We start from the raw sequence: 17,546 nt of genomic DNA on the forward strand, positions 1-17,546 counted from the left end.
TCTTCACAAAAATATAATCAGTTCGTCCTTGTCACACACACGACCTGTCCACAAAATTTCATCCAGATCTATCCACGACTTTTTGCGTTATCTCCTACACACACACAGACAGACAGACAAATAAATGAAAAAAAATCACTTGTAGAGTGACAACTTGGCAAAACAGCACAAAGTGGAATGGCACTTGGGAGAGTGCATACCTCTGCCAGGTGGAACAGTTCATGTTTTATATCCCACTGATGGGCTAGATCTGAACCAAAATCCAATCCGCTTGTTCTTGTCATCCTTTCAACTCATCCACCTTGTTTTGTCATAACTCATCAACAACTTTTTGAGATATAGTGATATATTTAGTTTTTGGCCCTATCTATAATTTTTTGAAATTAGGCTTGTGTTGACCTTTAAAATTAATTAGTAGTTGAATTCAGTGACCTGACATGAAAATGCTCTTCAAATTTCAAGTCAATCGGATGAATATTGAGGATTTTAGAAAATGTGGTCTATGTTGATCTTTTGGCCTATGTTTACCTCAACATTAATAGGTGGTTGAATTCGGTGACATGATATGCAAATGTTCTTCAAATTTCAAGTCAATCGGATGAAAATTGACAATTTCAGAAACAATTTTAATACTTGGCCTATTTTTGGTTGACCTTTTGACCTATGATAACCTCAAAAGTAATAGGTGGTTGAATTCACTGACCTGATATCCAAATCCTGTTCAAATTTCAAGTCGATCGGATGAAATTTGGTGATTTTGGAATATTTAGCTCAAATTGGCCTATGTAGACCTTTTTGATCGACCAAATTTTACAAAACTACAATACGAGACCGTCGCAGGGTCGGTGTCATTCATCTCTAAAATTTTCAGAACGATCTGTTGAGCGGTTTGGGCTGATAGCGAGTGGACAGAGACAAACACACACACACACACACACACACACACACACACACACACACACACACACACACACACACACATACACATACACATACACACACACATACACATACACATACACATACACATACACATACACATACACATACACATACACATACACATACACATACACATACACATACACATACACACACACAAATTGCCAAGTAATAAACAAACAGAAATGGCTGAAAACATAATCTCCTTCACCTTTGGTGGCAGAGGTAATAAACTCCCTGTACAGTGCATTGTTCTGCTAAGCAGAATATTTAACTGGATGACAAAAGTTATGTTGTACTTTTTTCTTTTATTCTCATTCACTCTGCCTTACCAGCTATTGGAACTTGTGGAAGAATATGGCACCAGAAAATGGAAACTGGTGGCAACTGCACTTGGTAGCCGTCAAGCAAAGCAATGTCGTGAACGCTGGTTAAACCAGCTGAACCCATCCATTAACAAGGGAGTGTGGAGCCAGCAAGAGGAACGTATCATCTTTAAGGCACAACAGCATCTGGGCAACTGCTGGTCTCAGATTTCCAAACTTCTTCCAGGACGGTGAGTGGTACATTTTAGAGTACCAGATACATTTATCTGTTTTTCAAAACGATCTCCTTTATACTGAAGCACCTCTCGCATTCCTTTGTTTTTTAATCCCTTGGTTTTTGTGAGGGCCATTTCTGCTGTATTCCTCCTCCTCCTCCTTCCCCTCCTCCTCCTTTTGTATGCTGCACATGGCTGTGTTCAACACAAAGTCTGACCAAAGGGCGTTAAGAGCTCCTTGTGAAAAATGGCCATCCATATCTAGTGCCCAACTTTGTCTGTGGACGTCATCCTGCAGTTGGGTTACTTTTTTTTTTTTAGGAGGTCGGTGGCATGATTTGCATTCCGGCCACTGCAAAACACTTCATTCCACAAAACTCATGAACTCAAAGAAAACTGAAAACCCACTCCGTGAGAGTACCTCCTGTGCTGCTGCCTTTGCAGGACAGCTCACCGAATGATGGGATTGGTGCAAAGTTTTTGAGACCCCCATTCTTTGATGATGGGAGGAAAAGCACAGGGTAAAATTCCTGGGTCAGATTGTGGTGGTGTGTGGCAGAGTGGTGCTGAAGTGTTGTCCATAAGATGGCGGTCTCCTTTGGTCATCAATGACCATGTGCTTATTGATGGTCACTGGAGCGTCTACCGGAGTGCTCAGTTCCTCGATACCAACCACAGGCTTGTTGTAGCAACTCTGAAGTTGCAGCTTAAATGTGGGAGAATGATACCATCCCAGCCGAGGCTGGATGTTGGCAAGCTTAAGGATGAGAGGGAAGCTGAGGAGTTTGTGAACAGGCTGAGAGGGAATTTGGGGGGTCTCACTGCTTTGGGGAATCCTGAAGAGTTGTGGAGTTCCTTCAAGACTACCATCCTTGATGTTGCAGGTGGATGTGTTGGAACTCACCGTAGGGCAAAGAAAAATTTTGTTTCTCAAAGGATAATGAATACCATTGACCAGAGTCGCAAGGCCAGGCTGAATGGCAGATCTGAGCTGTTCATGGAGCTGAGGCATAAAATTGTACATGTGCTAAGGGTGGACAAGGAGGTCTACGTGTGAGAAATCTGTAAGGGGGTAAAGCATCACCTGTGTTCAAGTGATTCTCGTTCTGCTTACAGGGAAATTTGTGCATTGCATTGCTCAAAGCCGGACCTTCAGTGTACTGCAATTTTAGCGGAGGGTGGTGGGTTCTTGACAGAGGAGTCCGAAGTGAAGGCCAGCTGGGCTGGTTACTTTGAGTGGTTGTACCAGGCTGACCCACCAACTGTTGAGTTGGATGTCAGGGGTGTTACTATTGTTATTGCTGGCCCTCCAATCAACTGTGTTCCACCTTCGCTTGTGGAAATGCAGGCTGTGCTGAACCAGTAAAAAAAAGGGTAAAGCTTCTGGGATATGTGGCATCCATGCTGAACTTCTCAAGGCTGGTGTAAATGCTGTAGTCATGTCATTGCAGGCAGTTCTGCGCTCTGTTTGGAGCGCGGGCATCATCCCAATTGACTGGAAGTGGGGCCTTGTTGTCACTCTCTGAAAAGAGAAGGGTGATCGCCAGGATGGCAACAACTACTGAGGGGTAACGATGTTGCCAGGCAACGTCTTTGCTCAGATAATTCTTTATGGTGATCGCCACCATCTGCTTGAGCACCAGCACCCAAAGTGATTAGGCTTTACATCAAAGAGGTCAACAGTTGACCGTGTCATAGAAATTTTGGATATTTATAAATCAGAAGGGACTTTATCGTACACTTTGTTTCATGTATACACACGTTCGGAGCGAGTGCTGTTTACAAAATCTCCAAGCACTCTCTGCTATAGACAGAGTATTGCTGCATTTTATATTGTTACAAGAAAGGCATGGTCTATACCAAAAGCAATACTCGAGGTTAAACTACAAATGAACTTTGCAAATCAGGAATCGTGAGAACAGGGAGAAAATCAAGTCCATGCATGGTCATAATTATCACCAGGTTAAAGGAGATAGAAGGACTCTGATCAGAAATTTGCGTGAGCCATTGGAATTCCTTTTCATATAGATAAGACAATCAAAGGCATGCTGTGCTGTGTCTGCCAGAGTCCTTGGTGACTATGGCCAAATCTCTGCTCCAGCATTTCTCAGCTCCATTGATTAATTCTATCCAGGCACACAAGTTTAATTTTTATTTAATTTCCTACAACTGTATCCTTGCTCTTCGGGTTGTCACTGAATGCGGATGAGAGTTTCGGCAGGGGCTGCTTGCAGATTGTTGATCTTTTTAAAGCGTTCTACTCGGTGAATCGGGATGCCCTCTGGAGGATTCGTGGTCTTTGCGGGGTGCCACCAAAACTGATCAATTTGATTTCTGAACTATATTCTGGTACTGGCAGTGCTTTGAGATGTGGTGGTTCCATCTCTGACTTATTTCCCAGTTGTTACTGGAGTTTGTCAGGGTTTTTACTGGCTCCCACTCTTTTCAGGGATTCTAGGGAGGATGTCGGAGAGATCAAGCTGCAGAGCATCATTTGGGAGTGTCAAGATCTGAACTTGATTTTGCAGAGACTTTAGATATCCTTTTGGGGGCCCTTGAGGCACTGAATGAGGAGTATGAGCTGCTGCTATTATGGGTTTCCGTGGTCAAAACTAAGATCCAGGCTTTCAATGACATATTGGGTAGTGCTGTCTTGCCTGTACCTGTTTGTGGTGAGGATGTTGAGGTCACGGAGAGATTCACTTACCTTGGCAGTGATATTCATGTCTCCGCTGGCTGTGAGCCATAGGTCAACAGACATCTGGGTTGGGCCTGGGGAGTCATGGATTCACTGGATTATGGGGTGTGGTACCATTGGTGCCTGTGCAAGAGGATGAAAATCTGAGTTTTCAAATCCTTGGTACTTTCAGTCTTCCTCTATGGATGTGAGACTTTGACTCTGACCAGGGATCTGAGATGGAGACTTTGACTCTGACCAGGGATCTGAGATGGAGACTTTGACTCTGACCAGGGATCTGAGATGGAGACTTGACTCCTTCGGTAACAGATTTCTTCAGAGAATCCTTTGCTATCCCTGGTCGAACTTTGTGTTCAACGAGCGGTTGCTGAGAGAAACTCAGATGATATTTGTTACCTGTAGAGTCTGTCTGTGTGAGCTGCGGCTGTATGGACATGTAGCTCATTTTCCTGACTGATCCTGCCCACTAGATTTTCCCAGCGAAGGAGCCTCGTGAAAGAAAAAGGCCAATGGGCGGACCAACCATATGCCTTGTGGTTACAGTAGGTTGAATCGGCATTTGAAGGAGATGGGGATGGGCCAGGCATCTGCCTGGAGGATGGCCAGATGGAGACCCCCGGGAGTACCCCTGGAGGAAAGTGGACTCTGTAACATACCATTCAAAAACTACATAATGCTCAGCATGGGGTGGGGGGGTGGTGGTGTTTCCAATGGCATTACATAATGCTATTTACCAATGACTATTTTGTTTACCTCTATAATAGTCACAGTTTTTGCATCCCCATCTCACATAATAAAATAGGAATCCCCCCCCCCCCCGTACACCCCCTTAATGAGCGCAGACTTTCATGCGGTCAATACACCTTCGTTGGCCACAAGCTTCATATCTGATGCCTAAGTTTCATCAACATCATGTGTTTGGTTCAAGTAAAAATGAAAAGCGTTAATAGACTGACTTACTTGCTCACCTACGTACACTGCTCAATCACATAAGCTCATCTGACTTAAGTCCAGGTGAGCTAAAAACTGGAAGTTATTGGAAGTATTTAGAAGGCGATTTGTGTTCTATAATGTTCAAGTATATAATTCAATTTAAATAAAATAAATAGTGTAAAAGTCGTACAAATAAATTAATTTTGGGTTTTATGCAGTCTAGTACATCACCATAAAAATACACGCACAACACAACAGGCATTTTTAATGCCATTTTCCCTGCTAGAGACCAGGGCTTAGCCTACCACTGTAATGATACATTAGTTATTTATGCCTGTTTGTTTGTGTCCTTCATGATGTTCTTTAAAAATAAACAGTAAGTGTCCTGCTTGGAATGATATTCAATTTTGTTTGACCGCCAGGCAGGCAGACAATAAATATATTATCTCCCACTTTGTGCATGTGTGATTGGTACAAGTTCAGAGACAAAGTATTGTTAAACAGACTTCCTATTAATGTTCCGATTTGTGATCAAAATATAACATTCAATTTAAATAAGTTGTTCCTTGATCACTAGCTGACGATCATAAAGTGATAAGAAGGACATAAACTTTTCACTTCACATGCGCTGGGTAATAATGCAGTGGCCAGTGCTGAATTTTCTTGGATGTGTTGTGTGGTGCATTGGCTTCATGGAGGTGTAAAACGGATTAACACCGGCCTACTCATCGTTTTCTTGTTTAAGAGGGAAAGGGGACAAAAAGAGGCTGGGATTCAGGGATTTGTGTTGCATGCACAATCCTTGCTTTTGAGCTTGTCGTGTTTACTTACTACCCTATCATTGTGCACCTCAAATTATTACTTGGAAAACGCAATTGTTTATATTCCCAAAGAACCACGAACAAATATGTAGGGCCATGTACAAAGTGCACATTTAATGGATAAGAGATGACGCTCTATGCATTTGTGCCAGACCTCAGATGCTTGTGATTACTTGCTGTTCATTACGCGTACTTATTTTATGTTTAAGAATTGTTGAACCTATACCCACCATTAGAGTAATGATTACCCCCATCTCCTTTTTTCTAAATTGATGACCGACACCCGGTTGTCTTTTCAGTTTCTAGTAGCCTCAACCAAGATACATACCATCACCTCGCCTATAATCCAGTGGTGAAAGGAACATCCCGTCTTTTGCAATTCTTTTATATTTCTTCAACTCTTGCTTCCTTACAATAACCATTGTTATATTTAATTTTTGTAAAATTTCACATAAGTGAATTCTAATGGAAATGATTGCTCCATTAATGGAAATCATGCGATCATCTTGGTCAGTGAGTCTAAAATTTAATCTGTATATCGTTTTTCCTGACACCGGATACACAAGATTTTTGGGTTCCATATTGCATTTATACTCAATTGGGATTGAGTATGTGCTGAATGAAAATATTGTATTTCTTCTTATACCATCATTATAAGCACCATAAATCAAATAGCAGTGAATTAATACTGAGTTTATACCTGAAAATATTTGAGGAACATTATCGCTGTAAAACATCCCATTGGTTTCAATCTTTTTTTTGAGGAGATACCCAATAACTCTCAAAATGAATTAACAAAACAATTGTGAAATCGACTTTAAAATATTTTAAGCCGAATAAGTGATTTTGAAGTATGTTTTTGAATACATTGTTATGGTTCTAGGAACCGTATGCGTTCAAACATACAGCTGACCCAAAGTTTGTTATGCTGTTAAGTATATGTGTAGACAAATTCCCTCCTCGTGTTTAGTGGGAAATCGAAGGGGTGCGTTGCAATGTTTTTTTAGGTAGGGTAATAAATCTTTATATTCCATCCCCCCATCCCAATCCACTGTCCACCTGCTGTATCCGAAGGCCCATTTGCCGGGGCAAAATCTTTGTGTTGTGGCTTCTTGATGAGTCCAGACACGCGTGGAGGGGGGGGGGGGGTTCTCCCGGCATGGCTGAAACGATGCCCAGAATGGGCGGACCCATGAGGCCCTGTCTAATCAGGGCGGACAGTGGCGTCAGCTCCACCAAGACCCCTCCCCGCTGAGAGAGATCTATAAATTACGAAGCGATCCTCAGCATAGAGTCCTTGGCTGGGAGAAAATTATGGCACCATCCTGATAGGGTAGAGAGAGAATTCTGTGTGGGTCGGCCATGTTAGCTGAAGTCTGAGGTTGGAGAGAAACAGCGTTGGAGCAAGACAGTGGTTGGAGTGAGACGGTTGGAGTCGTGGGTTGCCAAAGAAAGAAGGAGGGTCATGATGCGGAGGGTCTGCCCGCGTCTTGCCTCGGTGGCTCATCTGTTGCGCTGGTTCGAGGGCGCCCGATCTTGACCGGGTCTCTCGTGGGTCCTGTCGGCGGCCCTGATCCCCGTTTCGGACTCCGCTCTGCTCCACCCGGGCTCCTTCGCGGACACAGTCTCCGCGCACGTGGCTGTGGGCCGAGCTGCACGACCACTGACAGGTGCCGCACCATGGAGCATTAATTCCCTCCAATGTGCAGGTACCCCAAAAAAACTGCGACCTCAGCTCACCTCCCTCTTTGGCTGCGGGCGTCCTTTGCAATACACCTGGGTTTATTTTCATCTGAGTATGTGATGCTGTCTCTAAGTAGAACTGTTTAAGTGTTTGTTCATTGAAAATCTTGCCTGTATATCCCGCGACAAGTCTGCTCTGAGTCCTTTTGTAAGTTGATTGTAAATAAACCATTATTAGAAATGTTCCCAGTTCGTTTTCGTCTTTTCCTTCATTGGTCCAGCATGGTTCGGATCTGAGTTTAGCCGGGTTTTTATACCCGATAATCTGTTCATCCGAGCCGGTATGTTCTTGGCTGGTCCGCTCTGCTGCATCCGAACCGGAAAGGTAGTTGGTAGTTGGTAGAGTGATCCGGTTCGGGGAAGACGTACCGAGGGCGTGGTTCCCCGGTAGACGACACAGCGTAGTTAATTAGGTAAATTGGTTCAAGACAAAAAGACCCTACGCTACGCGGTGGAGGTATTGGCGTTCACGGTCGGTTAAGCGACCCGCCGCCTCACGGAATTATCCGTGAGCGACGGCCTACAATTCTGGGAGTCTGGTGGGAGACGATGTAACTTTCCCACTTAGCGGTCATTCTCGCCACCGGACCCCGGCGCGCAACAATGTATAATATTTTTTTGGTTCCTCTCCTAGTTCTTTCATAAGGCGAGTAATTTCTAAAGATATTTGAGAAATCTCTTATGCTCCAGGTGGGATTATTGTTTTTTATCTGCTTCCTAGATTATAACTAAACTCATCATTTTCTTTTGTGCTATTAAAAAGGGTATTATAAGTTTCCATAGACAATAAAGATGCTTCATATTCTTTTGTGGGTTTAAGTTGTAGTGGGTATGGGAATGAAGCCGTGTCATAACCCATCGTGAAATTGCAGCAAAGGATTGTGCTTCTTGTCTTATTTAACATCGGTTCAAATATCTTTGTATTGACATTTATTAATTATTTTTATATTCCTTAACTGGTTGAAAATGGCCGATGCTTCATCTATCTATAATTCCAGCAATCTCTGTGTGTCTGTCTGTCTGTTTGTTTGTCTGCGACCGCCGTTTCTCGACGACCGCCAGTCCGATCTGATTTAAACTTGCCAGGAATATTGCCGGGGCCCTGCAGATGTGCTTTTTCGAGGTTTGCTGTCAATCGGATGAGCGGTTCCCAAGTTACGGCCATTTTATTGATTTTTTCAGTGTTGAAAAGGTGTATATATGGCAGCTGAAGTGTCGTTCTACCTTATCAGCTTATCATGCCATTTTTTCTCAGAATAATGAAAACAGCATCTTAATAATAATAATAACAATAGCACAATAATTGGCAGTACACAAGAATAGCACAATAATTGAATAAAAAGAATAACGTGATACAATGACCAATGTCTGTCAATCAATAATGACCTATATATTGTCTGTCAATCAGACAGGACACGGTGCTATGACGTCACGAATGACGTCACAATGCTTCCTCTTCGGATTGAAATTTGCCAGGAATATTGCCGGGGCCCTGCGGATGTGCCTTTTCGAGGTTTGATATCAATCGGACGAGCAGTTCCCAAGTTATGGCCATTTATCTGTCGACCAATGACAAGACACGGTGCTATGACATCACGAATGACGTCACAATTAATATTTATTTATTTATTATTTATTTGATTTTTTTGCACGATTGACGGTCCGATCTGATTGAAACTTGCCAGGAATATTGCTGTGGACCCGCGGATGTGCCTTTTCAAGGTTTGATATTAATCAGACGAGTGGTTCCCAAGTTACGGCCATTTATCTGTGGACCAATATCTGCGAGAGAGGAGGGGCGAGAGAGGAGGGGGGAGAGATGAAGGGCGAGACTAGGGGGGAGAGAGGGGGGTGGGAGTGGGGACGAGAGAGGGGGACGGGAGAGGAGTGTGAGAGGGGGTGGGAGTAGGGGCGAGAGAGAGGGGCGAGAGAGAGGGGTGAGAGAGGGGGGAGAGAGAGGGGGAATAGAGGAGGGGTGAGACGAGGGGTGAGAGAGAGGGGGCGAGAGAGGGGAGGGAGAGAGGGGGTTGAGAGAGAGGGGGCGAGAGAGGAGGGGCGGAGAGAGAAGGGGCGAGACTAAGGGGGAGCGAGGGGGGGCAAGAGAGAGGGGGCATCACAATTCTTCGTCATTTGATATGACATCACAATTGACACTGGGGACCTGAGTATGTTTCCCTGGTGTTTCCCAAGTTATGGCCATTTCTGATACGGTTGGTCCGATCTAATTGAAATAATGCCCCAATCCAGTCATCGTTTACGCACCTACAGGCCCGCCCCTCCGGGCCCATACTAGTTAAAACAATTGTTGTTTCCAGCCTTCTTACTTCCTCAGAGTAATAACAGTCTATTAACCAATTGTGATGAGTTATTTGGAAGAAAGCTAACAATGAGCCCATCTCCTTACTTTCTTAAAGCCTGCAAGATATGTTTTTCCTTCATTGCTCTTTCCAGTGTGAGAACCAAGAACACCTAGATAATCAAGCATATTCAACAAATAAATATGTACTCTATCATTCTCCTTTTTCATATCTTAGGGTGGCTGGCTTTAGATCTTGAGGTCCTGAGTTTTGAGCCCCTGTCGGCCATTGGATTAAAACCAGGTTGCGTTTACTCTGCCTGTCATCCTTCCAAGGTCAGCAAATTGAGTACCAGTGTAGAGGTAACGGGGGCACTGGATCAGCGGCACAGCCATGCCCTCAACCAATGATGCAACCAGCAGCCATAGGCTGCACATGACGCAGAAAAGAAGACGCAGCCAAGATGGTGGAAATTTTGAATCCTGTTCCTCTTGTACACATTCACTTTCATTACACTCCCGAGTCACCCCTCATGGATGTTTTGCAGTTACTGGGGTGATGGAGCCGCAGGTGTCTTAATAAGTGTTTTGATCTTCGTGCCCTATTATGGTTTTCACAGGGAGGCATTAAGTGTTTTGTCTTGGTTGTTTCGCTTTTTGAAGAATTTTTACATTATTTAATTTTTTTCCCCCTTTTACATGATTTAAATTATTTTTTAATGCTCAATTGTTTTTTTTATTTGTTCTCTTTTTTTTCTATTTTCAATTACTTCAATTTTCCAATTTTAAACTTTCTTTTTTAACTTTTTTTCAAAAAAAATTTTATTTAAATATTTTCCTTTTCCATTATTTCATGTTGAAATTAGGCATTGTGTTTTGTCTTTGTTGTGTCCCACTTTTTGAAAGAAAAAAAAGTTTTTCATTACAAGGCAGAATTTCAAGTGCTACCATTTGGCTAATACTCATGCATGCCCGTACGTGCGTAGCCGTACGTGCAAAAAAAAAAATTGTGATGTCATAGCACAGTGTCCTGTCATTGGTTTGGTAAATAAATGGCCATAACTTGGGAACCATTTGTCTGATTAGTATCAAACCTTGAAAAGGCACATCCACGGGGCCCCAGCAATATACCTGGCAAGTTTCAATTAGATCGGACCAGTGGTTGTCAAGAAACAGCGGTCACAGACACACACAGATTGCTGGAATTATAGACAGTCCTATTAATATCAAACCTTGAAAAGGTACATCCACAGGGCCCCAGCCATATACTTGGCAAGTTGCAATTAGATTGGACTAGTGGTTGTCGAGAAACAGCGGTCACAGACAGACAGACACACTGACACACAGAGATTGCTGGAATTATAAATAGATTACGAGTTGGATATCCCGGGAACCATCAGCAATCTCCAATTGCAGCGTTGTTTGGAAGATTGTTCCTGGCTTTTTGGTATGCTTTTAAGAAAGTATATCATGGTGTACTTTGTGCCAGGTTCAGATGTTGCTCGAAAAATATCACATTGAAGGAACCTTAAAGTGCATACTTCAATTGTCTCCATTTCAAAGCACAACCAGTAGAAAAGGTTTTTTTTTCTTAAGTGCCCTTTTCAGAAAAATAACATCTCACTTTTAAGTTGTATTTTATTTCTTACACAATTCTTATGTTTGGTAGAGGATGCTGTAGCATTATCATGGAGTACGGTAGCATCCATATACACTATAGAGTGTAGAGGGATGATGCAGGAATAAAATGGCTGCCCATTCAAATGTGGACACAAATATATGCTCACAAACTCTTAGAGTGAAGTCAAAAGCATTTAATAGCCATAACTTTTATTTTCAAGTGTCTTCTCAACTACCAAGACTTAAAAAGACACCAGAATACATCGCTAAAGTAACTAATCGGGAAATCGCCAATTTGTTGTTCTTCCCCTCTCAAAACTATGCAAAGCAATATAAAGCTAGCCCGACCTACCTCAATAACTGCTGAAACTATGATGGTGATTCCAATGCAAAGAGGTTACTTTTGTCTCTGGGCTTGTGCACACATCCCAAAATTTGAAAATATATCAAGCATTAATCATTTTATTAGGAAAATAAATCAAACATAAATGTGGACTCAACCAAAGCATGCTGTTTGGGGGGGGGTGGGGGTGGGGTGAAATGGACAGTGAACCATTTCAAGAGTGATGCATATCCAAATCAACTAAAACAAGTATTAAGACAGTTTAATAACATGGATCCCGCCTTGCTCTCTAAACTGTCTACCTATGTAATCCAAGACCAACTTTCCTCTTGGGTTACTGATTTCCTCTACCCTCGTAGCCAACGTGTAGCTCTCAAAAGAATCCTTTCATCTCCTCTCAGTCAAAGCTAGAGTGCCACGAGCCAGTGTTCTGGGCCCTGTTCTATTCCTAATCTTCAACGATCTACTGTATTTTACTCTAAGGTGCTGAAGATCATTGGAATCTCCTACAATGAAGTTGTCTATGGGCCTATCACTTTCCCATCACAGACATGTCACTGGTTACTCTGTCTTCTCCCACTTCCTTTCTGGTCTTGCACCCTCTGCTCTTTCCATATTTTGTCTCCTCCCCCCACCCATCCAACCCCCAAATTTCTACAGAGCTCATGTCCACCACCAACCCCTTCTGGTGAAGTTCCCAAAATTACTGTTCCCACCTACTTATTCTTCCCTCCAGATTGTCAAGACAGCTGTTCACCATCATCTCAGATCCCCCCCCCATCTAAAACCATGACCCTTTCTACCTCCATTAACCCCCCACCCCCAGACCCACCCACCTTTAAAATCTTCAATTTTTCCTTCCTGACAATTTGCTTCTGTAACCATCTTGTCCAGCCCATGCATACTTCCTTATCCCTCATTCCTCCCCACATTCCTTATTTGTCCAAGTCTTCTTCTATTTTGCCCCTCAACCCTGCTGTTGGTGTTCCCCCCTCTTTCTACTGTTCCTTTTGTTCTGTTGCATCGTGATCCGTTCTGTGTTCTCACTCTTCCATAAGCCTTGACTTTTTTTGATTTTTAAAAAAATATCCTCCTTCCCCCAAAAAAGGAGTTGCACATAGGTTCTGAATGGCATGGCCACACAAAGAGCATGTTGATGGCCAACATTCCTTGAGGGAGCAGTAATGCCAGAGATCAATTCAAAGCTGCCACGAAGGTACAGTTGTGCAGGCAATGTAGAGACATAGAGGATGTGCTTTGAGATTTTACTTGCAATGAAAAGTGCTGTAAGAAATGAATGGAATTGAACAATGTCCTCCAACACAAAATAACAACAATGCTCGTACTGAATAATGAATTGATATTGTGTTGTAGTTCAAATCCATACACTGCAAAGTATAATCATGGTGATTTTTCCATAGTTGTGCGGTTTTGTTTCTCATAATTCAATATGCCAAAAAATAATACTTAGTTATTTCCAATAAAAGCACAAGTTAAAGTCAATAAACAATAGATATGAGTTCCCTTACAAGAAACTTCAATGCAGGATGCCATTCAGCCCATTAAAGCATGCACTATGGTTGCTAACTTATGGTTGTTTATCTCGGCTCTATTCTTTTTGAATGTTGAATGTCAAGCAAGGCAGCAGCACGGACCATTTTTTTGAAGTCTTTGCTCTTTGGTATCACTCAGCCAGGGTTTGAACCACTAACCCCCCAGTCTCACAGGGGACACTTTAACCATTATCATCACAGAAACTGATTGACTGATCTAAGCATTGTCCATGTTTTTGTGAAATGGAGGGTCAAGCATGGGGTGTGTGATAGAGAAGTTTCCATTTGGTGCGTCACAATGTGACATGCTCAATAAACATGAAAAACAAATGATCTATTATCATCCAATAATTAATCAATACAAAATCTTCTAAATTATGACCTCATGGACAATACTCTAAGCTGTTCGAAATATTCAATGTTGAGAAAAAAAAAATTTAAACTCATTTCCATGGTAAATTGGCTCGAGATCAAGCGTGTTATATTTCAACATAGACAAATAGGAAATGTACTGTATTCCTTTAGTTTGGTGTATAGATATACTTGGTTAACTATTCTGATCTTCCATTTGTGGCTCCTCATTCATGAGGCCTGCGATGTGGCAGGTTATCCTGGGAAAGGATTCAAATGAGATCATCCATGGCAGTCGAGCCTGAATGGAGAATTAGTTTTACTCATTAAGGCTAGTGTTGATCTGCCAGTGAACAGGTGGAACAATGCATGACATCACCAGGATGTTTATTGAGGTGTGCTCACCGCTGTGGGAAGCAAGAAGAAGCTGACGTTTCAGGTATTGACCCTTCGTCCATTCTGTTTTTGCTCTGAAAAATAGTGAACACCAAAAAATCAGCTTCTCCTTACATCCCATGTCGAGATTAACATACTTCAATCGACCTTCTGTTGATTCCATCCATTGTTCCTCCTGTCTGCCAATGTAGAATAACAGCAGATGAGTTCTTCATTTCACTTTGTATTTTAATTTCATGATTTTACGACATCCTTGTTCTTTTCATTAATGCCTCTTTATTTTGCATCCTTGCCTGTTTCCTCAGGACAGAGAATGCCATCAAAAACTACTGGAATCGCCTCAATCACCGCAAGGTTTGCCATGGCACGTAGTACAGATTATAGAGTTACAGACTGCTTGCTGTAAAACTGAACATGATATACATACATATACATATACATATACAGTAAAACCCTCTTAATTGGTGGCCTTTTTAACCGCGAAATCGGCTAATCTGCGGGTCCACCATGGACCCCAAAATTTACACATGAAATAGTAGTATTTTTTGGGTGGAATGTGGGTCTTTGATCTCAACCGCGGTCTGAACCGTTGTACAAGTGTGAATGCGCAGATGTTGGTGTAAAACACACAATGGCTTGTCAAATCATTGACATAATATGTTCGCTAACCGCCGACACCTGCTATAATCCACGGTTTAAGCCCTTAATCCGCCGTTTAACCCAACAATTGAGTCCTTTTTGACACGCGGTGAGCGAATCTGAGGTGGCGAAGTGTCATAAACTCGCTCTCACCTCTTCTGTATAAAACCTCAGGCAAAATCCATCTCAATCATAACTTTAGACGACTGACTACAGACCACACATTGATTATCCGTGATTCTACGACCATTCTACAGCTTTCTATAGCCTTTCTACAGCTTTATACAGCCTTTATACATGCTGGGGGGTGGGGGGGGGGGGGAGAGGAAGCACACATCCAGAATTGTTTCCGAAAAACTTTTGTTAGTTTTACCTTAAAAAAACAGTCTTTGACTGGTTCACTTGTACTCCCTATCCGCGGTCCGTTGATACAAGATTATATTTTATTAATATTATTCGCGGTTTTCTTAATATTATTGACGGATCCGCGGATCGTCGAAACTGCGGATTTTTATTTTATGGACCCCAACGGCCGCGATTTAAAAGAGTTTTACTGTACTATATATATATATATATATATATATATATATATATATATATATATATATATATATATATATATATATATATATATATATATATATATAGAAAGACCCACCCACATCTCTCACCTGTGAATGGAGGGAATAGCCAATCAGCTCACACCTAATTAACTAAACCCAGGTGGCTAGGATTTTATAAATTATTAACAGAATGGTATGGTACTCGGAGGATACCCAATCTTGAAGAAAAAGTGCCAAGAGATCTTGGTCAGCAATGTCAATACTGAATGTCTTGCGTTACACTGACTGTATCTTGCAGCTCTGTCTTATTGCTTGTTTCTCAAATAACTGGATGGTTTTCATAGAATACATACCCTGTGCAGTCTTGAGGACTTGATATGAGCCAACTTGTTTTTTTTTTAAGGTTTTTTTTTTTTTTTGATCCAATATGGTTGTCAGACCACATGGCCAATGATGTCATCTTCATCAAACCATATTTCCCATGAGTAGTTGATCAAGTAGTTAAATTTTGCATTGATCGGTTAAGCGGTTTCTCCGATGAGGTTTTTAAAAGATTTTTCCTTTGATCCAATATGGCTGCCGGACCACGTGACACATGATGGTCAGTTTTTGTGAAATCCTGTTCAAATTTTAAGTAAATTGGATGAAAATTGAGGATTTCAGAAATATGGCCGATGTTGACCTCAAAAGTAATTGGTAGTTGAATTCAACGACCAAATGTGCAAATCCTCTTCAAATTTCAAGTCAATCAAATTAAAATTGACAATTTTAGAAATCTGGTCAATGTTGACCTCAAAAATAGTTGGTGGTTGAATTTAGTGACTTGATATGCAAATCCTCTTCAAATTGGATGGATGAAATTAGTCAAATGGATGAAAATTGAGGATTTTAGAAAATTGGCCTATGTTGGTTGACCTCTAAAGAGTGACTGCTATATCACATGGTCATACAACATATGGTAAAGTTTCAATTTCCTCCGCTGAATGGTTTTCGATGTATGCTCTTAACAAAATGCAGAAACGGACAACATACATACATACGCTACCAATCGCTTAACCCTGCTTTTCACTTCACAAGCGCAGGGTAATAATGTCTTCATCCAGCCTCAGGGCACACAATGACCTGCACTTAGAAATGTTCAAAATAATTACTGTAGATTAACAGTGGAGAGAACAACATCAAAGTGATCATGCTGAAGCCTGATGTACATCGCCATCTGCGTGACATTATCAGGCAAATTTTCATCAACATGTTTAGGGGAGCACCTTACCCAATCCTTACTCTCACTGTTGTATACATACACTGGGGTATTCAGCAAATGTGCTCGAGAAAGAATTACATTTTCTGTACCCCAAGTACCTGCCCAATCCATACGAGAAGCTCTAATGTAGGATTCAACACTGGACACATAAGTGGAAAGTAGGTATGGCTCTATCTGACATGTGTGTTTCATTTGCAGAATGCACACATCTGTGTTGTGAGCCAGTGATGATATGTGCACATGAGCGAAATAAACAATTACCCCTGATTAATTGAACATTGATCACTTAACTCCACTCGATGTAGTATTCCTAAACAAAGATGAAAGGAACACAAAATTTCAGTTCAAATATTTATTCAATTCAGAGTTAGAGTGGATAACCACTGTTCAGCCTGTTTTGGAGGATGCCAGATGCACCGACATAGCAAATCTGACACTGCAAAGCCATGACTCGAGAAGGTTCTTGATCATGTTGTTCGCTTTTATCTTGATACAGTGACTGGAGGAGGGTTTGTGATCATGTGTGTCCCATGTGAAGAAACCTCGCTTTTATTTTCATAAATATAACACTGAAAAACCAGGTATTTCCCAAGGCATGATATTTCTGCTGATATTATTCGATGTCCATATGTACGACATTGAGGAAAATACATAGCGGCCCTGTCAGTCTGATTGACAGTCGTACAGTCCTGCCTTCCCTCAGATCCTACCTATTCTTTTACAAAGGAATGTTGCTTTTCATATGTTTCATGGAATCCTTTCAAACCTTTAAAATTACAATATCAAAGAATGATGCACAAGGTAAAACTCTGTCAGTTGGGACCAGAATCATTGCCATTGATAGAG

The 17,546-nt window shown here is 41.8% G+C and overlaps 1 protein-coding gene across 9 annotated transcripts in view; it reads left to right on the top strand.

Annotated features, from left to right (window-relative positions):
• The window catches only part of LOC147009594 (uncharacterized), a 71,026-nt gene that overhangs the window by 42,772 nt on the left and 10,708 nt on the right, over positions 1-17,546 (top strand). For all 9 annotated transcript variants that reach the window (XM_085862400.1, XM_085862396.1, XM_085862402.1 and 6 more), the window contains 2 exons: positions 1,278-1,498; positions 14,543-14,591. In XM_085862400.1, coding sequence (XP_085718526.1) covers positions 1,278-1,498; positions 14,543-14,591 — 270 coding nt within the window. The remainder of the gene's footprint in view (positions 1-1,277; positions 1,499-14,542; positions 14,592-17,546) is intronic.

The sequence above is a fragment of the Eptatretus burgeri genome, chromosome 17, assembly GCF_056783735.1.
Source record: "Eptatretus burgeri isolate ZD-2024b chromosome 17, Ebu_testis_v1, whole genome shotgun sequence".
Classification (NCBI taxonomy): domain Eukaryota; kingdom Metazoa; phylum Chordata; class Myxini; order Myxiniformes; family Myxinidae; genus Eptatretus; species Eptatretus burgeri.